The 27,741-nt window shown below is 44.6% G+C and overlaps 1 protein-coding gene across 1 annotated transcript in view; it reads right to left on the bottom strand.

The window, feature by feature from the left end:
• Positions 1 to 27,741, bottom strand: part of FBXL7 (F-box and leucine rich repeat protein 7) — a 342,921-nt gene that overhangs the window by 235,942 nt on the left and 79,238 nt on the right. Inside the window, exon 2 of the mRNA XM_030332334.1 lies at positions 1,610 to 1,699. Within this exon, the coding sequence (XP_030188194.1) occupies positions 1,610 to 1,699 (90 nt within the window). The remainder of the gene's footprint in view (positions 1 to 1,609; positions 1,700 to 27,741) is intronic.

The raw sequence follows: 27,741 nt of genomic DNA on the forward strand, positions 1-27,741 counted from the left end.
AATGCATGAAGCCCCACAGTCCCTTCCCCCAACCCTTTCACCAATGTCCATAGAGTTTTGTATTTTCCATTTTTGAAAAGAGAAAAGAGTAATACGAGAACTTAAATCTGGAGACAGAAACACACAGGGATTATCAACGTAGAGTCTTAACTTTCTATTTTCACAGCCACTCAAATTAGCCAAACTATGACTATGACAAAATTAACTGTAATCACGATGGAAAGAAGTGATCACCTTACAAAAACGTACATTTTTGATTACAGAAGACCGTAAATCAGTTAGTTATGTTGAAGTGGTTTCCACTCGGGCTCCTAAGAACGGAGGCCTCAAAAGCAAATGTCTAGAATCAATTTACTTGACTTGCCCATTACCTTAATTGAATTTCAAGAATGACCTAATGCTCGTATTTGAATTAACAGGCAGAAAATTAAAATTGGATTTCTACCTGGTGCTTCGCTGCTCTGAGAAGAACACCCCACTCTGTTCGCCTTACCATGTTGGTAAAACAACGCTAAGGCATTTAAACACCAGGGAATATAACCCGTTATAAAATCTCTTTATACGTCAGCCATTTGAAACACAGCAAGTCAAAGAATACCCACAGAGGAGACACGCACAGCAGAGACCAGCCATCGTCGTTCATGCACACGCTGTCATACAGGAGCAACCAACATCAGGTCAAGGGTACGCTTCCCAATATTGCAAGCAGCTTAAATGAAGCCTCCAAACAAAGCCTGGAAATGTATTCCCACACACCCTGCACACTTCAAGGAAGCAGGCTGCACACCCTGTCATGAAAATCAGCCGACACCTCACAGATGTCTTACACTGGACCTGCGTTCAACAATTAATTTAGAAAGAACTCTTCTTCAGAAAAAAAAAAAAAAGAACTCACTTAACTGTGTTTCACATTAAAATAAAAACAACTAATTCCATAACTGGGTCAACCAGCCACTAACTAACTACCACAGGAACAGTCATTTCCACACCCAAGTAATGACACAAAAGCTTCCGGACTACGCAAAGCAATTAATTCCAACATCTGTTACTACATATAGTGAAATTCTGTGTGAAGAACATCAGTGGAACGAATCTTTGTCCTGAGAGGCAGGACTTTCCACTTATTCTTTACGTAATCAAACAAATCTCTTTTCCTACTTCCAAATATTGGTTAGTTCAAATTCTACAAATCACATGATCGTGACCTTCCGTTGCCAAAATCCTGAATTCCGAGTGTGCCTATTTTGAAAGCTCTTCCGGGAACTTTCAACTACAGCACAAGAATTTGACAATCCTAGTGTTTTCCACGCTGAAAAACAGGATCTATAACGTCACGGAGGCTCGCCCAAAGTGAACCTATTATATATTCACAAAATAACAGCACTGCCTTAGAATTGAGACACTTAAATCCTATGGAAACCCCTTTATCGGGCAGCAGCAGCAAAGCAGCAAAAAAGAAACTCGAGAAACCCTCCGCCTTCTCATTTTTAAGAATCTCATATGCTCCCACTCGGTAGAACAGAACTGAGACTCACACATTTTATTTGTCTTCCAAAAATAGCCAGCACTGTGAACACAGGGAGAGAGATAATGAAGACCAGATGCCTACCTTCACTGGTAGCCACATTCTTCTGGGCTTGGGTCGGCGTGTGATCTGTACTTGAACTCACGTCGGATGAGATGCTTGAGCTGCCTTTGCCTGGAGAAAACAGGAATGAGCAGCTTTTGAGTTTTGTGATTTCAGAACCGGACCATGCCTTCTACTCTGTCCCATACCAAGCCATATCACTTGTTTCCAAGAAAGGAGCCATAATACCAAGCATGGAGTTTATTAGGTTTCCTGCCTTATGCATTAAATATCTGACCTGTGTAAGAGTGGAACTAAAGCCCTATTATAATATGGCTTGACTGTAAACTCAGACAAGATTATAAAACATACGATAACGTAATTTCATTTTGGCATGCACGTGGATAAGTAAGGACATGTGGGAAACACATCCACGGCATTAATTTTTTATTTGCAACTATAAACTATACATTTCCCAGCAAAGGACAAAAGCACATCTAAGAATGAGGCATTACCCAAACAGTAAGAGCCTGCTAGCTCCAAATAGTTGTGGCATCTTTTCTTTTTATGTTTATTTATTTTTGAGAGCAAGAGAGACAGAGCACAAGCGGGGGGAGGGGCAGAGAGAGGGAGACACAGCATCTGCAGAAGACTCCAGGCGCTGAGCTGTCAGCACAGAGCCCGAGGCGGGGCTCGAACTCACCAACTGTGGGATCATGACCTGGGCCGAAGTCAGACGCTTAACCGACTGAGTCACCCAGGCGCCCCTATTCTTCTAACTTTTAAAATAAACATATACATTAATAGTGCTAAACATTCTCAAAATGTCACACGGAAGTCTGAAAATACGAAGCTGACTCACGGCCTCATGAAGGAAGTGCCAGTGACTGGCAGTGAGCAGAATTCTAAGATAACTCGCGTGGTACCTGCTACAGACGGAACGTGTCCGACCGCCCCCCGCCCCCCACCAATTCATCTTAAAACCTAACCCCCAATGGGATGGTATTAGGAGACGGGACCTTTCGAAGGGTATTAGATCATGAGGGTGGAGCCCTCATGAATGAGACTAAAAGAGACGCCAGACATCTCCCTTGGTCTTTCCATGTTATGAAGACACTGGAGAAAGACAGGCATCTGTGAACCAGGAGAAGGGTCTTACCAGACACTTCGATCTTGGGCTTTTCAGACACCAGGGCTGTAAGAACTAAAGTTCTGTTGTTATAAGCCACTAGTCTATGGTATTTTTTAAATAAAGTTTGTTTGTTTATGTATTTATTTATTTATTTATTTTGAGAGAGAGAGAGAGAGAGAGAGAGAGAGAGAGAAACAGCAGAAGCAGGAGAGGGACAGAGAAAGGGGAGCAGAGAACCCCAAGCAGGCTCCCCACTGTCAGTGCAGAGTCTGATGCGGGGCTCAAACTGATCAACCATGAGACCACGACCTGAGCTGAAATCAAGACTCAGGGCTCCAACCCATGAGCCCTGAGATCATGACCCAAGACAAAATCAAGAGTCGGAAGCTTAATAGACTGAGCCACCCAGGCGCCCCTATGGTATTTTGTTGTAGCAACTTCAACAGGCTAAGTTAGCTGGTGCTCATGGCATGTCCTTAGTTCCCTTGAGCGTGGGTAGAACCTGTAACCTCTAAGCAACAAATATGGTAAATACGAGGGGGTGTTGAAGATGCAACTAAATTCCCCAATCACTTGGCTTTGATCAAAAGGGAGATCATCCTGGGTGGGCCTGGCCTAAATAGGTAAGCTCTTTCCAAGAGTCTAGAGGGAAGAGACCCTGCCCATTGGCCCCAAAGAAGCAAGCAGCTGTGAGTTCTACCGCTGCAAGGGAAACGAATTCGGCCAACACCTGCATGAGCATGGAAGAGACCCCAAGTCTCAGAGGAGCCACAGCCCTGGCCAATGTCTTGTCTACATCTCTGTGACGTCCTGAACAAAGCTCCCAGCAGATCGTGGCCCAGAATTCCATCCCCAGGGAACTGTCGGGTAATAGATGTATCCTGTGTTCCGCTGCTCTGAGGTTTGTGGTGACTTGTCACACGGCGATAGAAAACTAATATAATGACCATCCAATTCTATCACAAATGCGCTCTTCTCGCTTAGCAAGTTAGGATCAAAACCCTTACATGCAACTGAGAAACACGTTCCCTGCGCAGTGATACGCGCCCTAGTTTCGTGGAGTGCAGTCACATCTAAAAACAGAGTAGAAAGTACAAAGGCACTTCAACTTAGGAGCTTCGGGGATTTGCTTGTGAATGTTGAGAGTACTGGAACAAGCCAAGTTCATGGGTGATATCACCTGAGCGGGGAAGTCAAAAGGCTGTTGTCTCCTTTCAGCACTGCCAGTTGTTGACTGTGACTCCTGACTCTGAAACAAGTCTGTCATTCCAGTTGTCCCGGCCCATTTCCCATCTTCCGCGCTCAGAGTTAGCCAAGGTGACGCATAACTCTCCATGAGTTTGTGTCTAGCCCAATTTTGTGGCCTGGCAGTGGTCGCCATTTATCTGCCACGGTCCACCTTTGGGCAGGGTTGACACGTTGGATGGGCTGTGTAGTTTGAAGCCTGCCGACCTGCTCTCTGACCTCAGTCAGCCCCTACTCGTTTTTTACCTTGGCCACTCATTTCTCCTCCAGGAGGCTCAGTGTCCACATGTGGTAAGAGAGATGGGTGGACTGATTCCCAGCAGCTTGGATAATCTGTGATCCTAGGAGTCCCTCACAGTGCTCCTTAAACCCGAGCAATGCCAACACTCCCTTTGATACGGCAAAAAGCGTTATTGCCCACCACTGATGGAGACTTACATTATTTTTCGTATACTGGTATTTAGCAATGCACAAATGGAAAGCTAGAAATAAACTCCATACACTTTAACCCTGATTCAACCATGAGACCAAAACAAAGTAACACATTGAACACGAAAACAAGAAAGCCCATAAAATTCAAATTAACGGCATTAATTTCACGTGGCAGATGATGTCATTTTGCAGAGATTAAATTGCCTTTCAAAATGTTAACACAGTACCGGCTGCGAAAGCGAGTGTTCTCTGGGTTAGGGCGTGTCCGTGCTCCCCCTGGCCCGTGTGAGGGCTCAGCTGAGCACCACTTTCCTCCATCCAGAATCGGGAGTCCTCCCTCCCAGAGCAGGAAGACAGGTCACTGGGCCTTCACTCCGTCTGTTTTCCTCATGATCTTTAAGTCTTCTCCTCTTTTATTCCTTATTGGCCCCTAGGCATTGAAATAGAACTCCTATCTTAAAAGATAGGCATAAACTTGGACAATGAAATCCTGTGGCAGAACTCATCCATAAAGGGGAACCAGGATACAACGATTTATTATTTTCATGCCTGTCATCAAAACGAAAGCCCAAAGCAAAATAAATCCTAGAGGAAACTCTCAGACGGGTCTGAAAACAGAATGCAGACCCCCTCAGGGGACCACAAACTCCAATTTAAGAAATGCTGGTCTGTGAAGAATGGGAAGAGGCTAAGAAAACAAATAATATTATCAATGATATTAATAATAACAGCTATGTATACTGTGCTGTGTAGCCTAGTAAATACTTTCTTCATCACATATTGACCGTGCCCTGCGGCTATGTTTTGCAATCACTTTTTCATTACTGCCCTCCCCCCGCAAGAAACCTTGTTAGACATTTCTCCCAATTACCCCAAAAGATATTGTAATACCACCAATATATTATATATGTTATGCACTGCGGATATACCTCTGCTTTTTACATTAAATGGGGTTCTCCCCACCCCGCATCAAGAACCATTTTTTGTCCCTTTGAGAATATATGTCCTTTGACAGTAGAACACTGAGTATTTAACAAATTAATTAAGGAGAGCAAGATCATAGAGAAATGCAGTCCATTCTTGTTATTCATGGTAGTTATGTTCTATAAAGCCACCCCAAACCATGCAATGACAAGAGTGGATCATTGCTTCTAGGGGAAAGACAGGGTTAGCTTTCTGCCAGCTGCTGGACATTACATTTTTGTCTGCCCGTCAATACATACCCTTGTTTCATGTGTGTTCCTATTTAAAGACACCTTATACTGTTGATTGATTCGCACTGAACTTGAGGCCAACAGAGCTATACCTCAAGCTTAAGTGAACCTTATCTAATAATACATGTGAGACACCTCCCAACCTTCTCACACCTAGGAACGTTAGACAGCTCTTCAGCATGACGCTTGAAGGCCACCTTAGAGAGTGAAACCACCGAAGAAATGCACACAAATCGAAAAACGTGGTGGTCACTAAGGCTGCAAAAAGGACATTTAGTCACAGCAGAAGAGCCAAAACAAGAAGACAGGCATCACCTTGTTCATCCCCAGCTGGGGACATGCACGTTGGGAGACTCAGATTTTCCTCACTCTGTTCATGTCCGCAAATGACCACGAAAACATGTATTGATTTGGGGGTTACAAATAAATTTCAGCAAATACACAAATTTGCAAATTATGGAATTCACAAATAGTGAGCATCAACTTATATAATCTTGTATTAAATATGGTTTCGCAGCTTTCATGTGGACCGGAGGGAGTATAGTCTGTAAATGACAAATCTCACATGTGGATTTGTAATTTACTGGTCTGAGGATTCAATAAAAATAACCCAGAAACAGCACTTAGGAAATACTCCACGAATCTTAGAATAAGTTCATATTTTTGGATGCTATTAAAATGTTCTTTGTTTCTACCCTGCTTCTGGAAACGTAACCATCTCCCCAGTGAGTTCAGGAAAAAGGTGTATGTTTCGGGGTGGGAAACTTATAACAGAAATGTTACAGGAGGAACTCAAGAAGGAATGGACCGGGTCGTATGTGTCAAAAACAGGAATTGGAAGTATAACAATGTTCTTGCAAGCCAAGCTATGGCCTTAGAAAGGGTCGTATGTGTCAAAAACAGGAATTGGAAGTATAACAATGTTCTTGCAAGCCAAGCTATGGCCTTAGAAAGATCACCCTACATTTCTTACCTTCAGACAATGTTTGGTTGAATAACTGCTGTCTACACCTTGGCCAAGTTGACACATAAAACTGTCCATCAGTGTCAGACCACAAGAGTTTTAATTCCATATCTACCAGTTCCAAGCAACGTGTCCAGGAGAAAATCTCTCTAATTCTCTAATGTTCATTGTCTTTATCCATAAAGTGGGGATAAATGCAAACAAAAAAACACTACCCATTTCCTCTATAAATGGGGGACTGTATCCACCCTTAAGTGTTTGGGGACATTGCTAGCAGGAATAAACGGGATCTGGCTTGTAAAGCATTCGATCATGCCCATGGCTGTCAAGAGCCCACCCTGTGATTGTTTAGTACTGACCCATTTATTACAGCCTAATTTGTATCAGGAAACAGGAAATGAAATTTAAAACACTAATTGTTATTACACCATTACATGGATATATAGTAGTAAATAAATATTACACATGCATGTAAATTAAATTATACATACTTTTCATAACTGGCGAAAATCCCTCTGGTATGAGCAAAGCCGATAATTCTGCTATCTGACTGCTTTATGTAACTACATGAAAGTCTGTGTATTTGATCAATGGCCAAAACCCTCATTAGGGGTTATGAGCATATCAGAACTACGCCTGTTAGACTTGGTAAAGAACCATGTTACGCTTTATTAAATGTCCTCCCAATTGGGCTAAAGGCCCCAAAATGAGGATAGTTGAACCAACAACTAGGTATCAGATACAAATACACACCAAAGCAAGTGAAAACTAACTAGTGTGCTGATGTTGGTCGATGTTATTTGTACCAGATTAACATACATACGTGTAATTCTCAATCACAGTGTAGCGAAACTAGTCAGCTGATTGATTACCCCGGTCAGTTCGGACACACTGTTAATCCGGGGATGTTAGCAGAAGAAAGTGCTGGTCCTCTATTCCAGCCATGCTGTGAGAGCGTGCCAGGTTTCCACAGTGTTTGAGGAGAAAGACCACGTTCATTAAATGGGGATCCTCTCATAGAGAACGATTTTTTTTTTTTTTATGAAATTTATTGACAAATTGGTTTCCATACAACACCCAGTGCTCATCCCAAAAGGTGCCCTCCTCAATACCCATCACCCACCCTCCCCTCCCTCCCACCCCCCATCAACCCTCAGTTTGTTCTCAGTTTTTAACACTCTCTTATGCTTTGGCTCTCTCCCACTCTAACCTCTTTTTTTTTTTTTTTCCTTCCCCTCCCCCATGGGTTCCTGTTAAGTTTCTCAGGATCCACATAAGAGTAAAACCATATGGTATCTGTCTTTCTCTGTATGGCTTATTTCACTTAGCATTACACTCTCCAGTTCCATCCACGTTGCTACAAAGGGCCATATTTCATTTTTTCTCATTGCCACATAGTACTCCATTGTGTATATATACCACAATTTCTTTATCCATTCATCAGTTGATGGACATTTAGGCTCTTTCCATAATTTGGCTATTGTTGAGAGTGCTGCTATGAACATTGGGGTACAAGTGCCCCTATGCATCAGTACTCCTGTATCCCTTGGGTAAATTCCTAGCAGTGCTATTGCTGGGTCATAGGGTAGGTCTATTTTTAATTTTCTGAGGAACCTCCACACTGCTTTCCAGAGCGGCTGCACCAATTTGCATTCCCACCAACAGTGCAAGAGGGTTCCCGTTTCTCCACATCCTCTCCAGCATCTATAGTCTCCTGATTTGTTCATTTTGGCCACTCTGACTGGCGTGAGGTGATACCTGAGTGTGGTTTTGATTTGTATTTCCCTGATAAGGAGCGACGCTGAACATCTTTTCATGTGCCTGTATAGAGAACGATTTTAAATCTCTTAAAGTTCCCGTGTGTAAAACCTGCAAAACTAAGTCTCTTCTCTCTTTTCCTTCCCAGTGCCCAGGCTGATTTTGTAAATGCAGGTATTTAAAACAAGACAGTCAGACATTCCACTGTCATTTATTGATAACACGAGAAGGTAAAGGGTAGAAGAGACCAGATCAATCGATACATGACAAAAAAAAAATGAACCAAGGGATCCTACGGTTTTGAACATTCTTAAGAGTCCAAGAAATTACCTGCAAAATTGATTCCTTATATAACTTCCAGATTATATGCATTGAATTCATTCCTGTGGGTTTCAGCCATGGACTTCGGATATGAAATCCACAAACCAGCATGTGGGCCCACGTGGGGGTCTTAGCCCGCTACATTTCCTGTTCCTCTCAGGTACCTTCTTTTCAAGCTGCTGCTGGCACACCCTGAGAGCATGCTTTAAAGACTAAATGTCTACACCAAATGAAGGAGAATTCTTTGTAATATCTCAGAATTAGATCACAGGAGTGGTGGGGCATATTTGTATGTTGAACTCACTGTTATTTTCCTGATTGTTACCGTGAGATAATTTCTTATCTTCTTTGATCCACAGTTCAAGGGTCTATACGTGCAGAATAATAATATTAGTTACCTCAAAGAATGATCCGGCTTAATCCCCAGCCCAGGTGCATACAGGGTTTGAAAAAGAAACTTGTATCATGAAAGCGTATTAGTCCTTTCAGACCACAGGGGAGAGAGAGATTTAACCGAGGAATTCTCCAGAGTCAGAAATCTTGGAGTAGAGGGAAAGGAGGGATCGGATCCTGAACTTTCTGCTTTATTTTATTATGAGCAAAAATCAGTCGATGGTGCCCTCTGTATTTGCTTCTCCCCCAGAGAAGACCGCAACAGGGGATGAAGAGGGTAAGAGGAAGAAAGGAAAGGAAGCAGAAGGGCAAACGTGAGTCCCGGTTCTCTTTTCATTTCAAGCCATTTAATGTCCTAACTAGTATCTTCCTTCCTCCACTTTCCCAAAGCACCTAGCAACTGATCTCAGGGCCACTGAGCAGCATACCGGCATCTATAACGTGTTGGCGGTCCAGGGCAGGGCTGGAAAACAAGACAGTTAAGTGAACACCTGCTTCACACCCCGGAGGTGTGCCGGTCCCTTCCTGCTGAGACGCTGTCATTCTTACAGGTTTATATTCAGCCTAAGAGAAGCCAAGGACGCTTTTCAGCATTTTTCTCAATTGCTAAGAGAGGCAACGTCCACCCAAACACAAGATCTGGTTCAGAGTGGGGGCATTCTTTAAGTCCATGAAAAATAGGTACAACATAAAATCTGCCAGAAAATGTAACTATTTTTAAGTGTACGATGTAGCGGCATTATTTACCTTCACGATGTTGTACAACCATCACCTACTATTTCCAAAACTGTGCATCACCTGACACAGAAATCCTGCCTCCAGGAAGTAGGAAGTCCCCACTCCACCCTCCCCCAGCTGCCGGTAACCTCTGATCTGCTTTCTCTCCCTGTGAGGTAGCCTGTTCTGGATACATTCTCTAAGGGGAATAATACAATATTTGTCCTTTTGTGTCTGGCTTACTTCACTTTTGCAAGGTTCATCCGGGTTTTAGCACGAGTCGGCACGACATTCCTTTTTACGGCTGAATAATATTTCATTGCGCGTATCTACCTATTTATCTATTTCTCTCTTGAGGATGGGCTTTTGTCTACCTACTCTTCCTTGGGCTATTGCGGGTCATGCTGCAATGACAGGGTGCTGGCTTCCACCGCTTGTGGCTTTTGACTCTCAAACTTCTGGTGCACGTTGTTTCCAGCTGAAATCAGATCCTGAGAGCTGTGGCTGCAGCCGGCGAACAAAGTACACAGAGTTCTTCCAGGAGAGAAACACAGGACAACCCCGCTGCTGAGTCAGCAGCTCCCCGACAGGCCTGCCGCACCCCCAGGAACGGAACGTCAGGCGGGGGGGATACGGGGTGTGTTATGTTACCTCCAGGCAGGGCTGGATGGCTGCTGCCGCCAGTAGCGATGAACCGAGAACAGAAAACCAGCGCGCGGCACAGATGCTAAGAGAGCAGACACAGAAAGGCACAGAAAGGCACAGAAAGGGCTTGGGGATCCAGACACACACCTGTGGCAGGAGCTCTGCCCTTGGAAGGCCTGCGAGGCTCAGACTGCACGCTTGGGGGCCGCCCCCTTCTCCCCAGATGGAGACTGTCTACACTCTCTCTCTAGGAAAGGCAAGAGCTTCTGCCTCAAGTAATTCAGGGCAGGAGGGGGTGGAGGGGTCCCACTCCCAAGTCACAGGAGCGAAACCACGACGTGAAATGCAAGCCCAGGGCTTACCCACACATGACCCTGGAGGAGACCGATCACTGAAGTGGTGTTAGCTTGGACGCCAAGGGCTAAAAAGAGGCAGAATTAGATAGAAATATAAGTTGATCGGCAATCGTTCGCTGCACACCCTGTCGTTCTTTTTCTTGGGGGAAGAAAGAAGCCACACTCAGAGAAAAATCTCAGTTAAAACCCACCATTTCCGCACGCCTGTGGAAGGCTGTGATAAAGAAAAAGAAAGGGGCATGACTGTGACACAGTCCTCTCCAACCCACGGAAGGTGGCAGACAGCCACGTGTGGCCCCAAAGCACAGCGTGTGGTGCCGGAGGGCGTGGAGCCTGGCGGCAGGCTGCTGGAATAAACCCGAATCTTGGCTTCACTGCCAGCTGAACGGTGGAGCTTCAGGCAGCTTTCCTGACCTCTGAGCACCACAGTTACCCCATCTTTAAAGTGGGACGTTGGGAAATAGAAACTCACAGGGAGCAGCTGTGAGAATAAAATGACAAAGGGCCATTGCTTATCGTGGCATGTACGTAGAAAAGGTACTTAATACCTGCTAGCTGTTATTAACCATCTTCCCTATCGATATCCTCAATCAATAACTCAGTTTAATTCAGCAACGACATGTGAAAGCTACTGCACGCAAAGGACTGTGATTGACTGTGGAAAACGCAGGACGGTTTTGTATTGGGTTGGGGAGAGAAACCACAGGCACATGAATAGAAGTGAACATAAACACAGTATATTAAGTTTCTGAATCAGATCAATGAGTGACATCCCCAAATACTATTTGATTCGCGGAGTTTCGCTGCTGTTCAGCGTGACTGCTTTTTCCATATACATAATGACATTAAAAACATGTAGAGTCGGGAGCCTGGGCGGCTCAGTCAGTTGGGCATCCGACTTCGGCTCAGGTCATGATCTCGCAGTTCGTGAGTTCGAGCCCCGCGTCGGGCTCTGTGCTGACAGCTGGGAGCCTGGAGCCTGTTTCAGATTCTGTGTCTCCCTCTCTCTCTCTATCCCTCCCTTGTTCATGCTCTCTCTCTCTCTCAAAAATTAAAAAAAAAAAAATTAAAAAATTAAAAATAAAATAAATATGTAGATTAATTGAAATCAATCCTATTTGTCTTCTCTACGGTATCCTCAGCTCCATGTGGGCAGACCCCTTAGCCTCCAAAGCAAGCCTGTGCTTGGCATATTATGGGCACTCAGTACACATGTTAAATGAGTTCGCATAAGAGGAAGGTCCTAAGTGAATACGCTGGAAATTTCTTTCTTTTTCCTTTTTTGTTTTTTAAAATTTTTTTTTAACGTTTATTTATTTTTGAGACAGAGAGAGACAGAGCATGAACAGGGGAGGGGCAGAGAGAGAGGGAGACACAGAATCGGAAACAGGCTCCAGGCTCTGAGCTGTCAGCACACAGCCCGACGCGGGGCTCGAACCCACGGACTGTGAGATCATGACCTGAGCCGAAGTTGGACGCTTAACCGACCAAGCCACCCAGGCGCCCCTCTTTTTCCTTTTTTGGGAGAGAGCACGAGTGTGCGCACCAGTGGGGGAGGGGCAGAGAGCGAGGGAGGGAGAGACAGAGAGGGAGGGAGGGAGAATCTTAAGCAGGCTCCAGGGCAGAGCCCAACTCAGGGCTGGATCTCACCACCGTGAGATCACGAGCTGAGACGAGATCAAAAGTCGGATGCTTAACTGACTGAGCCCCCCAGGCACCTCTGGAAATTTATTTATTTCTTTTTTTTTTTTTTAATTTTTTTTTTAACCGTTTATTTATTTTTGAGACAGAGAGACAGAGCATGAACAGGGGAGGGCCAGAGAGAGAGGGAGACACAGAATCCGAAACAGGCTCCAGGCTCTGAGCTGTCAGCACAGAGCCCGACGCGGGGCTCGAACTCACGGACCGTGAGATCATGACCTGAGTCGAAGTCAGATGCTTAACCGACTGAGCCACCCAGGCGCCCCTGGAAATTTATTTCTAATGGAATGGCCCCATTTCTGTAATGTTTCCTAGTAAGCACTGTCCCTTCCTTACAGACGCCACTCAAATCTATGTTGGCCCAGAAGAGTCTTTACACAATGGCGATGCGTTGAGTGTGGAAAACAGAACTCGGAAAACTCACGCGGATTCCCAGTGACGACACAGAACACAGTAAGCTGTACTAGCTTCCTGTGGCCGCTGTTAACAAATTGCCGCTGACCACGTGGCCGAAAGTAACAGAAATTTCCTGCCTCACAGTCTTGGAGGCTGAAGGTCTGAAACCGAGGGATTCGGTCAATTCTCCAAGAGGAAGACCCTGCCCCATGCCTCTCTCCTAGCTTCCGCTGGTCGCTAGCAATCCTTGGCGCTCCTCAGCTTGCGGGACAAAACTCCAATCTCTGCCTCAGTCATCCTGTGGCCATCTTCCCTCCATGTGTCTCCGGGCCCCTTGTCATCAAGGCAGCAGCTACAAGGGTCCAGCCCACCCCAGTGTGCCCTCATCTTAACTGCTTACATCTGTACTGACCCGATTTCCAAATAAGGTCCCATTCTGATGCTCCAGGAAGGACCGGAAGCAGAGGGGGGTGTGTGTGTGTGTGTGGAGGGAGAGGAGGGCCACTTTGCAACCCGCTAGATTTTCCAACACCATTTTCTGAAGAATTGAACAGAAAGCAGAAAACCCCGCCCTGAGTCTCTCATACAAGCATTTACTCAAGTCCTATTGCCCGGCAATGTTGCTGCGGGTGCAAAAGATTAGCAAACGGGGCGCCTGGGTGGCTCAGGGGGTTAAGTGTCCGGCTTCAGCTCAGGTCATGATCTCACGGTTCGTGAGTTCGAGCCCCGCATCAGGCTCTGCCCTGACAGTGTGGCACCTGCTTGAGACTCTCTCTCTCTGCCCCCACTCCACTTGCACTCATTCTCTCACACACTCTCTCTCTCTCTCTCAAAGTAAATACACTTTAAAGATGAGCAAGTACGATTTAATGCATCCTGGAATGCAAGAAGCCCTAAAAGAAAGGGTCTCCCAGCTCGTGAAAAAGCAAGCGCTTAGCACACCATCACGGGGGGTTTTCAGTTGAAAAGGCCGGGCAATATTTCACTAAAGGCACCACCGCAGAGCCCGCTTCCCTGAGCCTCACGGCCACCTACGGGCCTTCAGGCAAGTCCACGAGAGTTAACGCAGATGTCAGCCGACGGAGACACAGATGCCGCCTTCGCTGACAGATGGGGCCTCACAGCTGGGCTTCTGAGCAGGGTACCGAGAGGATCGGACCTCGGACAGGCTCAAGGCTACGTGCACCAGCACCAGAATTTCCACTGTGCTCTAAGTCGCCCAGAAGACGTTTTTTTACTAATGGCAGCATCACTGTAATTTGTACCAGTGATTTCGTCCAAAGACCACGAGCGGACTGCGTCTGCTTGAACGTGACGCGCGAGGAAACAGGGGAGCCCTTTCTGAAGTTCAGCGCTGTTTCCACGTGATCTGGGCGCGGCTTCACAGCCACGTGATCATTTCCTGGCATCCAGAGCCTCTGGTGCCAACAAATGCAAGACCGCGTCTTCTAATTCACCCTCTCACTCATTCATTCATCCAACATGCCGCGTGCCAGGAGCCCGTCTTAGACACCATTCCATGATCAAGCATCTTGGTGGCAGAGGACCCTGAGAGCAGGGAAAGAGCGGAGAAAACACCAACTTTACCTTTCAGCGGAGAGTCTACTGAAGGAACAGGCAGCAACATCCTCCGAGTCTTTGTGGCTTTCTGTGGCTCAACCCATCAAAAATTAGTAACAGACCTTTGTACCCTATGGCCACTGATTGATTTCAGAATTAAAAAAAAAATTTTTTTAATGTTTATTTATTTTTGAGAGAGATAGAGAGAGACAGAATGCGAGTGGGTTAGGGGCAGAGAGAGAGGGAGACACAGAAGCAGAAAGCAGGCTCCAGGCTCTGAGCTGTCTCAGCACAGAGCCGGACGCGGGGCTCGAACTCACGAGCTGTGAGATCATCACCTGAGCCGAAGTCGGACGCTCAACCGACTGAGCCACCCAGGCGCCCCCGATGTCAGAATTTTTATACAAAGCACATTTATAAGTGTTTACCTTAATTATCACTGATGATCAACGTAAATTGGTGGAAGTTCTGAATAATAAATTCTTAAAAGGCATTGATTCTCCTTTCATGCACAAGCAGTAAATCAACCAACAGTGAAAGAGAAAAACGAGCTATCTCTTTCAGAACTTAATCTTAATTAATATAAAACAATCTTAGGATCTTACATGTTCCCCATTCCACACTGGGAAAACTTCTATTATCAAAATTCTGTATCAGTGGAACAAAAAAAGATCCAACCATCCCTACTTCGTAAACAGGATTATAACAAACAAGTTTCTCTTCCACAGGAGACACAGGCACCAAACACTGTTGGGAAAGCATTTAAATGGAGAAACTGGAATTCTCAGCTCAGATCCACATTCACTCCCTGACCAGCCAGGAGGCCCTTGGTAAACTACTCAAGACTTCTCAGTAACAATCCAGACCCACTGATTGGGGGAGAGGAAAACTGGAGAAGCTCATATTCAAGATCCCTTTTAGTTTTCACTTGCTACATTCTCCGTTTTCTCCACTTCCTCAGAATCCAAAAGTTACCAACTGTGTAGCAAACTACAAACCGCTTTACAACCATAAGCCAAGACACAAATCGTTGTTCTCCTCCTACATCTCTTCCACTTCCCTTGGGTTGGGAGAAGTTTTCTTTAGAACCACAGTGGGAAGCTACAATCCTATTCCATAGGAATTGAAGTGCTTATCCTTGCCAGTAGGCAACTCTGAGCACGGGGCATCTCCAAGAAAGTATGAATGGCAACAAGAGAGTGTCTCACAGACAGCCAAAATCCTTCTGAGTCCTGACTCGAGGGAGGGAGAGGCTAAACCAGTACTCTGAGTGCAGTGATCACCCCACCCCTCAATCCATTCCATCCCCTTGACTTTATGTAGCTGTCTCACAGTTGGGTGATAGTGACTTTACTTCTAGCTCCAGCAGGGAGCTCTGCCTGTCCTAACTCAATCAACATGAACCTGTCCTCACCGCACAATGATTAACTGGGCAGAAAATGAGGGGCCGTTGAATGGCCGAAGCTTTCCAACAATAGCGACAAGATGCTCTCTCTCCCTTTCTGGATGGAAGACCAGGAGTTGTGCGCAGCCATACTGCATTGAAAAGGACAGTCCACCTGGGCGTAAAGATACACGCAGCAGAACAAACACAGAGGGAAGTTAGGTAAGCCTATCGCTAAGATATTACCAATTGTAAACAGTCCTGATGCCTGCTCCACTGCTAGAATTCTGTTGCATGAGTCAGCGAGGAACAAAGGAGAAGTTCTGTGTGCTGCACCTCGTGGTGAACATTGAAACTGCAGACGTGTTATGCTTACACATACAACTTGCAAAGAAAAACATTGCATCGTAAAGCTAAGACACTTGTTTTCCATGTGCAAGCAGCACTTTCTTTCTTTAGAAACTGACTCCATGAAAGGCTGAGTAAGTACCCAGTAGTAATTTGAACAGTGATGAATTGTAAGATTTTAAACAGGCACAACCAAGTCAAATAAGAAGCAGTATATGCAGCCACATGATAAAATCTGATAAGGTTTTCCAGACCTGGGAAATAGTTTAATTTTCTCTGGGCAATGAACAGATGATTTGGTAGGTCTTTCTTCTTTTAACAACCTTAATTCAGCTTCCACCTATAATCTATGTGGTATTTTTCAAAGCGTTGTGCATTAACAAAAAAAAATCACTCTCCCTAAATTTTGCATTTATGGCCCTTTTATCATATAAATTGTGGTTATAACCTAACTTGAGGCTTGCAGGGGCCAGTGAAGGGAAAGGTCTGGCTTCTATAAAATGAGATACATTAAGCAAAATAAATCTTGCCCGAAACTGAAATAGTTCTTGAATATAGTAACTTAGGAGCTAATCTCTCCTTTCTTTTAAAAATATAATAACTTTGCCTTTTGGCCAAAATAGATATACTCCACCAAGAGCTGTGGCTTGTTTCTCCATTCTCCTTCTTGATGTGCCGATACTTGGTTGATAGCTGGCAAATTTCCTAGAATTCTTTTCCCAAACTCGTCTAGCACAAAGTCATCGCTTCATCCATGAAAGTGATGGCATTCTGACCATCCAATCTAGTCTGAAGGGAGAATAAGGCTCAGGGATTTAAGGTTTCAATCTATTCATCAATGTCTCCCTCTACACTCTGCCTTCATTCACCTTCTTGTAAATCTTACACTCACCCTAAAAAGCAAGCTACATTTGATGAGCACATTTTGTGAAACCCAGACAGGAATTCTGGATATGTTTATGCCATGCGTATGTTCATGAAGACTTCGTTGGAATGCAATTTACAGGGCTTTAAGTCACTGAAATAAAAAGTAAGAATTTCAGGGATTTGTGACGGTATTTTTTTGCTCCGTGTGATACCATCTAGGAAAATGTTTTCAGATGCATGATTTGCGACAGGCAGAATAATCTTGACTGCCTCGAGATTTACAGATTCTTTATAAAAGAGGAGATGGAATTAAATATTTCGGCCCTGTTTTCCCTCCTGGCCTCACTACTGATTCTTCCCCATCTTTTCAAGATGTTACCAACATAGACGCTGATCCTCAAACCATCTGATCATGTCGTCAGCCCAGTTTAAAACTCCCTAACAGTTTCTTATTGGGTTCTAGCTTAAGCCCAAACTCCCTACAGTGGCCCACGAGACTCTGTGTGATAAATAGTCACTGCCTGCCCTCCTCTCAGAAGTCACCCCGAGGATCCCCAGAGGTCTCTGTCTATTGCAATCACTGCCATCCACAGTCCCAGGTGCTTGGAGATATTCAGTATATACCTGTTGAATGAACTAGGTAATACCACTATAAACACAGCCTTTCCCTTTTAGATTTACCCAAATTACAAAATTAACAAGCTTTTTCAATACAAAGAATCTTCACCTACAGAGAAATAGAAAATTTATGTAGATCAATGTGAGACAGACAATGAGTTTGGATATCGATCACAGAAAGGAAAGGCCACTGATATCTCTTTAAGTTCCTAGAAAAACTGCTTAAAGTAGTTTATTGCCAAGTAGAAATCAAACAGGGGCTAAGAGAAAATAAACTAATGAGAACAGATCAGAAAATAAATTAGTTGTTTGGGCGCCTGGGTGGCTCAATTGTTTGAGCGTCCGACTCTTGATTTCAGCTCAGGTCGTGATCACAAGGGCATCGGATAGAGCCCCACATCAGGATCTGCACTGGGCACGGAGCCTGCTTAAGGCTCTGCTCCCTCCCCTGTTTGCGCCCTCTCTCTAGATATAAATAAATAAATTAGTTGGAGGTAAAGGAGGAGGATGCTGATGACCAGCCCTAGCCCATTAATACCATACAAAGGGTACACCCATTAGGTCAGGATGATACAGACAGGACAGAAATACCAACGTAACAAAACAGGAGCCCAGAGGTAATTCACTTCTAAATGGCGAAGGCAGAAACGTAACACAAACAAATCGGTGGAGAAGGGAAGAATTCCCTGAGATAGCCAGGTATCCATTGTTCAAAAAATCATATCCTCGTCCTCCTCAAAAATAAAGTATAACAGTCAAAATAGAGCAACTTTTATAAAAATAAGCAAACATTTATCAAATTTCTAGAAGGCAGAAGCCTGCTAACCTAAAAGCTAACATAAGAAAGCGCAAAAGAAATTATCAAGAGATTCAACCTTAGACAAATTTTGAACTTCCGCATGTCAAAAATCAACAAACAGTAACATATATAATTGAAGTCAAACAGTCGGTTAGGGGGAAAAAAATCACAAGGGGCAAACGTCTTTATTGTTCAAGGAACTCACGGGAATCACTCAAAAAACAGTAAGACAAACACACAAATCAGGAAAGAACACCAGGCGATTCCCCAGAGAAAAAAAACACACATGGTAAAACAGAATGTGAAACAGAGTTTAACGCACTGATAGAAACAAAGCAAACAGAGTGTTTGTTTTCATGGGAATATCCATTGCGCAGCTACAAGAAAAAATACATACAAGTACTTTAAAGCGTCCGGCCACATGCACATCAAAAGCCTTGATATGGTTTAAGCCCTTTTACCCAGCTATTCCACTTGTCCTTCAATTAACATGGGAGTCTGCTACTTCCTTACCTAATGTATTCTTGGATTTGTCTTTAAGAGTAAACTATGCAGGTCAAGTAGCTGACCATGTTGTTTAAGGGGCAGGACGGGCTACATGATTTATGGGCCCCAGAGCAAAATGAAACTGTGTAGCCCTTACTAAAATGTGATAAGGGATTTCAAGAGCATCAAATAAGCATGGGACCCTTTTGAACACAGGGCTCTGTGTGACCACAAAGGTAGAAAATCCACGGATCTGGCCCTGCTAGGGGGTGTTCTGTATCCAGACTGCTGGGGAAGAAAAGGAAATTTCTTATTGTGGTCCATCCTGGCACTACCCTTCTGATCCTGCTTAGCGGAGGAGAGGCTTGGGGGGTGGATTAGGGAGAGAGCTGTCTGTTAAGAGGAAGGGTCCTCTTCTCTGGGGAAAGCAAAAAGTAGGTCCTGGAGATGATGCACCTGAGCAGACATGATGCCAAAGCCTGGGCCATTTATAAGGCAGCCCCCAGCAGGGTCTTCTCATCGTGCAACTTAGTCGACATCCAGAACAGGCACCCAGTCTCTCTTCCTTCTCCCTGGGCTGCAACAGAAGTCAGACAGAGAGCCTGACCAGCATGGCTCACACCCAGCCCAGCCCTCTCCTGCCAAGGGATACCAGGCCAGGAGATACCAGAGTGCCACCACCCCTAGAGACTGGTTCACCTGGTGTCTCTCAAATCAAGCAGCGCCATGGGAAAGGGATAGGAGGTCACGGATAATTATCAAGTCTGCTTGTATGTCACTAGAGAAATTCAGCACGCAAAAGGTGCTTTAGGAACAGCAACGTATAAAAATTGGGGAGTGTTTGAAAGTGGCCATTCATCTTCATTTTAGTGTGGGGAGAACATATGCTAAGATGCCCAAGTGGAGAATTAACATCTACTTCTGAATAATTAGAAACAAAAGAAACTCTCTCTGCCGCAAAAACACATACCCACAGAGATCTTCGTATCATACAAAAGTAAACTCTACCATAATATGCCTACCTGAAAGCACCAGACTTTACTTTCAAATGCTTTTTTCTCAGTTATTTCGAGAGCGAGCCTTAGCCCAGTTTTGGCATGACCCGACATTCTGATGCAGCACGTTGCACGCTGTTGAGACGAGAGTTCTTACTCTTGTAGACGAGAGCACTTCATCCTAATCCCAAATGTGTGTTTGAATAAACCGCATAAAATCCCTGAGCCTCCATTTTTCCTTATGTCAGGTGAGAAGATGAGGGCTCAGAAGTTCCCCGACCTTTCCCAGCGGCCAACCCCTATTGAGCACGTTCCGCAATCTTACTATTCCACCGCATGAGATAAGACCTATGTTACCACCCCTTATGCCCATACAAGGAAATTAAGGCATAGGCTGTGCAACATTCCCAGAGCTCATAAAGGAAAGCACCAGGCATTAGACGCCCCGATCACCACATGACATCATCTGCTTGAATTTTTATTAGAGCCTTGTAGGGAAAAGCCCAAATGCTGGGACCAGCACACTTAAATTTGAATTCTTTTGTCACTTATCACCTCTTTGACTTTGGAAAGATAGTGAACTGTTGCAGCATCCTGGTTTAGAAAGCGGGGTCCCAGAGTGATGGGTGTGCTGTGAATTAACACACGTAAAGCACCTAGTTTGATGCCTGCCCCTAGCAAGCACTCGGTAAGTGTTCCTTATTAATACTGTGCCGAAAGCGTGGATTAATACAGTTGTCCGACACTTCAAAATTAAGATCCTAGATCAGCCCTTTAATCTAAGCAATTTATTCCAGATTAATAATCAGGTTAAAGAATTCCAACCAGGGCTCTCTTTGCCACTGGTTCTTCTATCGCTGTGCTGGTCAATCCGGTCGGCCTGTAATTTCCCAAAGTCACTATATGCAGGGCCGCCTTGCGCCCCATTCCAACTTCTCTGGTAGCTTAGAGTGACATCTCTTTTTCTCCTCAATATGACCCTAATCCATTGTCAATTCTTCCACAAACAGCCTCCTGTGGGTCTCCGGGACCCCACCCCACTTGGAATTTTGGCGTCATTTACAGTCATTTGGCTCTTACAATTGTAATAATCACAACTGACATTTATAGCTGTTGTGGGAATATACTGATTTGTTTTTATGTATATCTCCCCGCTGCACTGGCATTCCTAACTTTTTACGTGCCCTGGGATCACGGCCTCTCATACACTACAGCTGGCAAAAGGGTCACACCGTGGAGCCCTCAAGAGAAGGTCACTGCTGACAGCAGGGCTCCACAGAATGGGGCAGGGGATGACAAATCCTCAGTGGACTTATTTTCGTGTGCAGGTATATTTTGTCAATCTAAAGAATGATGAGATTCTTTGACAGTGTGCATAGATCCACCTAGGAGAATAACAAAGCAACTAAAGTTAGCAATGGGGACGGACGCAGAGCATTTAGGGAGAAACACAGCATTCCCATCGCCATCGAGAACTTTCATAATACGCAAACGCAAACGAGAGGGTTGGCTTGGGCAGCTTCTTCGGCAGCCCCTGGAACACAGCGTGCCACAAGTACAGCTTATTATGGAAAGGTCGGTCTAAATTTCTAGGAACCTGAATTCTGGAACATGTCGCAGGCCACCTGTGAGTCTCTACTGTGGACCTGCCCCTTCTCTAGAATCAGTTTTCCTGGTTCCTGAAGCCCATCTTCAGCTTCCTCATCCAAGGCAAAGCCCACGGGCTCTCTTTCCTCTACGTCCCCTGCGTGAGCTGGAAATAGGAACGCCTGCTCCTGTTCTTACGCATCAGGAACTTAGCCTGTCTGGGGGGTGGCCAATGAGGACGCCCATCCCCCCCCCAAATCTACCTCCTTCACCGAGTAAGGAATAGACACACCGCTTCAAAGAGCCATTATGTTTACTGGCTTAGACCGCCCAAGATCAGAAGAGATACACTCCTAACCTTCTCAACTGTTAGCTTTTCAAATGCCTTGCCAAATGCTTGACCTCTTTGACCCACCACATGTCCCTTCTTCCCCTACAATGAAAAGCCTGGACAACCAGGACATGAAATCCCCTGCCAGCCACCTCAGCCTCACGGTATTTACTTTCATCCCGTGGTGTAGAGGTGGACACAAATGCCGTAAAACCGATCTGATTAGTATCGCTAAGATCAACTCCCTCAACAGGTAAATATGAGGTGTCTAATGCATATAAAACATAATATGAGTTTTGGACAAAATAATGTAGCGTTAAGGAAAGAACTGAGTAGACTGGATTTTTGATATTAGGCTACATCCTAAGAAACTGCCATTTTTGTGGGTAAAAAAAATGTCAAGGTCAACCATTTCACATGTTCAACCTAATTACAAACACTTATTTGGGACAGCACGCTAAGGTTGGTGATGAATATGAAGTACCAAGAAAATGTCATTGCATGGTACCCACAATGGAATACTCACTTCTACCGAACCCTTCTCGCGAGTTACTAATGAACGCAGAGAAGTAACATTCAGCATAAAGTGAGACAATCCACAAACTTCCACTAAAAAAGGATGGAAATTATTTGTTGCACTAATAAAACAAATAAACAACAATAACCACGAAACCTGCACATTGTTATTTCCATCTCTTATGCTATTTAACTTCTTACAAAACTCTTGGGAAGATCAGCGTATTAATTTCTAATCTAATATCTTCGCACCAGAAAACTTAATGAGAATTCCATACTGAGCAGAGAAAGACTAAGGTCTGCTTACTTCCAAAGAAGAGGCCAGTGACAGAGAATCTGGAGGAGGTGAGAAAAGAGAAGGCCACACGAGGGAACAGAATGATAAACAAATGTTAGGCAGCTGTATTCCAGTGCAGCGGACTGGCCTTCGGTCCATTGCTTTTCATTTTAAAGGCTCTAAAATTTCAAATGTTTTCAAGGACAATTGTTCTACAAGGAGAACAGTGTTACTTCCCATCCTTAAGTACTTCCTAGCCTCCAACCAAATCATAATCATGCAGAGGCGTTATTTGGATGGCACTTCCCTTGGGTTTGAATATGCATATTTTACTTACCCTAGAATCTGTCATTCATCAGCGCTTTTTTTTTTTTCATTTTAAAATATGAACAACAGTTTGGCTCTAGGCTAAAATGTGAGGTAGGTAAGCATAGGATCAGTTGTAAACTTCTCCAGATAATGAAAATAATCCCTCACTAATAAAATTTCTTTTCCCTTTATGTGGCCTGAGCAGAGCTAAATGTTAGGAGTGGAATTTCAGTTTTTAATCTATGTAGAAAACAAAACACAAACACTAACGGCTTGAACTAGATGTGTAGACAAACATTCTCCTCTCTGCGGTGATGGGGGTAGCCAAGTCAGTTACAGTGGTCCCCCCTTTATTTGCAGGAAATATGTTCCAAGTCCCCAGTGGATGCCTGAGTACCAAACCCTATATTCACACTGTTTTTTTTATATATATATACTTACCTATGATAAAGTTTAATTTATAAGTAGACACAGTAAGAGATTAACAACAATAACTCATAATAAAATAGAATTAAAACAATAAACTGTAATAAAAGTCATGTAAATGTGCTCCTTCTCTCTCTTTCTGTCTCTGTCTCTCTCCCTCTCTCAAAATATCTTACTGGCAGTATTACCCTTCTTGTGAGGACGTGAGATGATAAGATGCCTCTGTAAAAAGATGAAATGAGTTGAATGACGTAGGCACTGTGATGTAAAGTTAGGCTACTGTTGACCTTCAGATGACTCGTCAGAACAAAGATCATCTGCTTCCAGACTGACATTGACCATGGGCAACTGAAAATATGGACGGGGGGCAAGGGAAACTGGGGTACCACAAAACACACCAGCAGCCTAGGACACAGCATTACCACAAAGCTTTCAGGGGTATCCACATTTTAAGTGGAGACTGAATTTAAATAGACCAATAGTGTGGATTTCAGGCATTCCAAACAGAGGAGGAAAGGTTATCTGAGATGCTGTCAGGTAGTCAACTAGGGACTTTACATAATAATCCAATTTGATCTTCACGAGAACCTTATGAACTGAGCCTTATTATCTCCACATTCAAGGTAAGAGAATTAGATCTCACGCACAGAAGTTGAGCTTTTGCCCCGGTTCCCAGTGCGACTCTATCCCAGAGCAGAAACGGGTCCATCTGACTCCAAAACTCTTCTCCATTATTCTGCGCCAGCATAAATGAAGTGGGTCACCACCAAATTTGGAGGTAGAGAATATCAAATTGGACTAGATGACAAAAAGCAAGACGACCTGGATTCCAGGCTAAGATCTAGAATTTTCTAGCTAAAGGACTTAAGTTTTCTGAGCTCCAAAGAGCACAGAGATAGTAGGTGTTCAATGCACGCTGGTTGAGCCCAAAGATATGCCTTCTACGAGCCTCTGATATGCCTTCCGTGCAGTGGCCTTCAAGGGGCCCTTACACCACAGCAGGCAGAGGGCTAAATATGGGGCCATAAATGTCAAGACTCACATCACAAGATCTGGGGTGAAGAAGACTGATGTCATTAAGCTCTTGGACCTGCCAAGTGAGAGAGAAAACTGGAAGCTGACACTTCCCAAGTCAAGCCTGGTCTATTCCTAAGCCTTCCCCCTTTGCCCTATCCCTTAACAAGGACATTACACTTGAACCTTCAACAATGCATTGGTTAGGAATGCCAGTCCCGTGGAGTTAAAAATCCATTTATAACTTTCAACTCCCCCAAAACATAACTACCCATAGCCTACTGTTAACCGGAAGTCATACTGATAACATAAAAAGTCGACGAACACATATTTTGTAAGTTATATGTATTATGTGCTGTATGATTGCACCAAGGTAAGCCAGAAAAAAGAAAATGTTATTAAGAAAATTGTAAGGAAGAGAAAATACATTTATAGTCCTGTTCTGTAAAAAGTCTGCATGTGAGTGGACCCATTCAGTTCAAAACTCTGTTGTTCCAAGATCAATTTTTTTCCAACTTTCCAATTAATTTTCCAAATGTATTTCCAATTTATAAAGTGAAAGTTGCACTTTAACACCTTGCCCCATGCCCTGTAAAATTCTCCAGTCTTAACTTAGAGTTATCATAACCTGCTACTATCTAGGGGCAAAATCGTGTTGCAATCATTCCGTGCTACAGAGATCCGGAGCCCCAGGAAAACCAGACTCAAGTCTTTGAACCACTAAGGGGATAAAATGGGCAAATTGTGGTCAATGTGGTAAAGACTCATCCACACAATTAAAAACGTGCCTTCTTTACACAGAATTCTTCTTGCTGTAAATGGAGAAAGGAAAGAGGCAGGAAGTAAAATAATACTACCACTATAAGGTTAATAGAAAAGATTTCCCCAAACACAGCTACCTGACTCATTCATTTATACGACAGATATTGATTTGGTCTCTGCTTTAGTGACCAGGCATTAGGAGCTAGGAGCCTAACAGCCATACCACCTCTGCTCTCAAGACACTATCAGACTAACCTGAGACGCATAATCATCTCTGCAAATGCCAGAATAAAGGCGAGGGGCTCCAGAGTTCCCTGTAGGTGAACTGGGAGGAATAAGGTGATCTGGAAATTTAGACAATGGTTGAGTTTACACCCCAGGCAGAGTGAAAGGTCCAGAAGCAAAAGAGAGCACTGAGCATTCAGGAACCACGGATAATTTAGTGGGGCTGCAGAAGATGGAAGGAAGAAGGAAAGGAGAAGAGAGACGGTCGGGAAACTTGAAGTCTTGCAGACCCCGGCAGAGAACACGGACTATATGCAGACAGCCGCCAGGCACCTTGGAGAGGGCTTGGAAAAAGAACACGAGCGTCCCAGGCTGCAGAAAGCCAGGTCGGGCTACTACGGAGGAAAGGGACTGGAGAGGGCAAAACTGGAGGCAGTTAGACTGGTTAGACAGATGTTCCTAGAAGTAGAAGTGGTGGGTGGACAGAAATGAATGGGTTTGAGACACATGGCTCCAGCAGAGACGCCAGGAATTTGTGATTGGACGGTCGGAGTGAGGCAGGCCGAAGAGTCACAGATGGCCCCCAAGATGATCTTTTCTCGTGCTCAGAGGAGTAAGCGTTGCCAAGTGTGTCGCATATGAGCAACTGAAGAGGAGATGGTGTTGTCATCATTCAGGTCTGCCGAGATGCTGAGCCGTGGGAAAACCAGACTCGAGTCTTTGAAACCCTAAGGGAAGGCACCGGGCAAGCTGTCGTCAATGTGGTCAAAGATCCGTCCACACAGTCTGAATCATGCCTGCACCCAGAGGCGACCAGAAAACAGATTCCAGTCCCCATCTTCCGTGCCCAGCTTCCTCTTCACACTCTCCCCGTGTCTGTGAAATTCTCAAGCACTCTGATTTCCCCTCTTACCCCTACCGATCAGGCCCAAGTAGGACCCAAAGTCTCCCTTCCCTTCCACTTGCTGCTTCCAAGCAGATCTTTACATCACTGTGGACCCTCAAGGTCAAAGATAGCCTAAAACACACTGTAAAAACAAAAAACACACACACACACATTCCACATATGATGGAAAACATACGGTATCTGTCTTTCTCTGACTTATTTCACTTCACGTAATACCCTCCAGTTCCATCCTCGTTGCTGCAAATAGCATGATTATTGTTTCTCATTGCCCAGTAGTATTCCATTGTATGGATAAAGAAGGTGTGGTTTATAAAAAGGTCATTCTTTTAAGGAAAAAAGAAAAGAAAAAACACGGCACGGGCTTGGGATGGTGAATGAAGTACTAATTCATTGGTTTTTTAAACACGGAGGATCAAGTGTTAGCCAATTCTTCGGGGCAGCATTCATTAGCTGAGCGCAGATGGAGAAGCCACTGAGACACGAGGAGGACCTGTCCACGACCACTGCCTGAATCTCATCTGTGCGTCGTCACCTCTGATGACGGCATCGAGGCCTCGCTGGCTGAGCCCAAGGCTGGCTTGGGAAACCCGACAGGAATGGTCAGAAAACAAAAACAGCTATTGGGGCCACATGTTGGCCTGATACTACTACCACCGGAAGGCTTCTTAAAGGACAGCGTCCAGAGCTGTTACTTCTGACTTAAAGAATAGGAAAATAAACAACACAGTTCATCAAGCCTCTTTACGCACAGTAACTCAGCGTGACGCTCCCCTCACTGCACCTGCTGCGTCCACACAGGGATGTAGGTGCCAATGGGCTGCTCACTAATACCCAAGGTTACAGGGAGCTGGGGTCAAAAACATGAGGTTTCTTGGGATGCCTGGGTGGCTCAGTCCGCTGAGTGTCCGACCTCAGCCCAGGTCATGGTCTCACAGTTTGTGAGTTTGAGCCCCACGTCGGGCTCTGTGGTGACAGTGCAGATCCCGGAGACTGCTTTGAGTTCTGTATCTCCCTCTCTCTCTGCCCCTCCCCTGCTTACACACACACTCTCTCTCTCTGTCTCTCAAATAAATAAACATTAAAAGTTAAAAAAAAAAAAAGAACATGGGATTTCTTGCTATCCCTCCTCTTGTATATTCATCCTTCTTTCTCACTGAATGTATTTTTTAAGTAATTCCATTAGTTACAACAAGAAAGAGGTTTTCGTGATCAGCACCGTTTCACTGATTTCCAGCCAATCAAAGAATCAAAACAAAATAGATTCGCAATTATCAAGAGAGTAAAATGACTGGGTTTTTTTTAACATTTATTCATTTTTGATAGATGGAGAGAGACACAGCACGAGTAGGAGAGGGGCAGAGAGAGGGAGACACAGAATCCCAAGCAGGCTCTAGGTTCTGAGCTGTCAGCGCCAACCCCAATGCGGGGCTCAAACCCACAAACCGTGAGATCATGACCTGAGCTGAAGTCAGACACCTAACTGACTGAG

Source organism: Lynx canadensis, chromosome A1 (genome assembly GCF_007474595.2).
Source record: "Lynx canadensis isolate LIC74 chromosome A1, mLynCan4.pri.v2, whole genome shotgun sequence".
NCBI lineage: Eukaryota > Metazoa > Chordata > Mammalia > Carnivora > Felidae > Lynx > Lynx canadensis.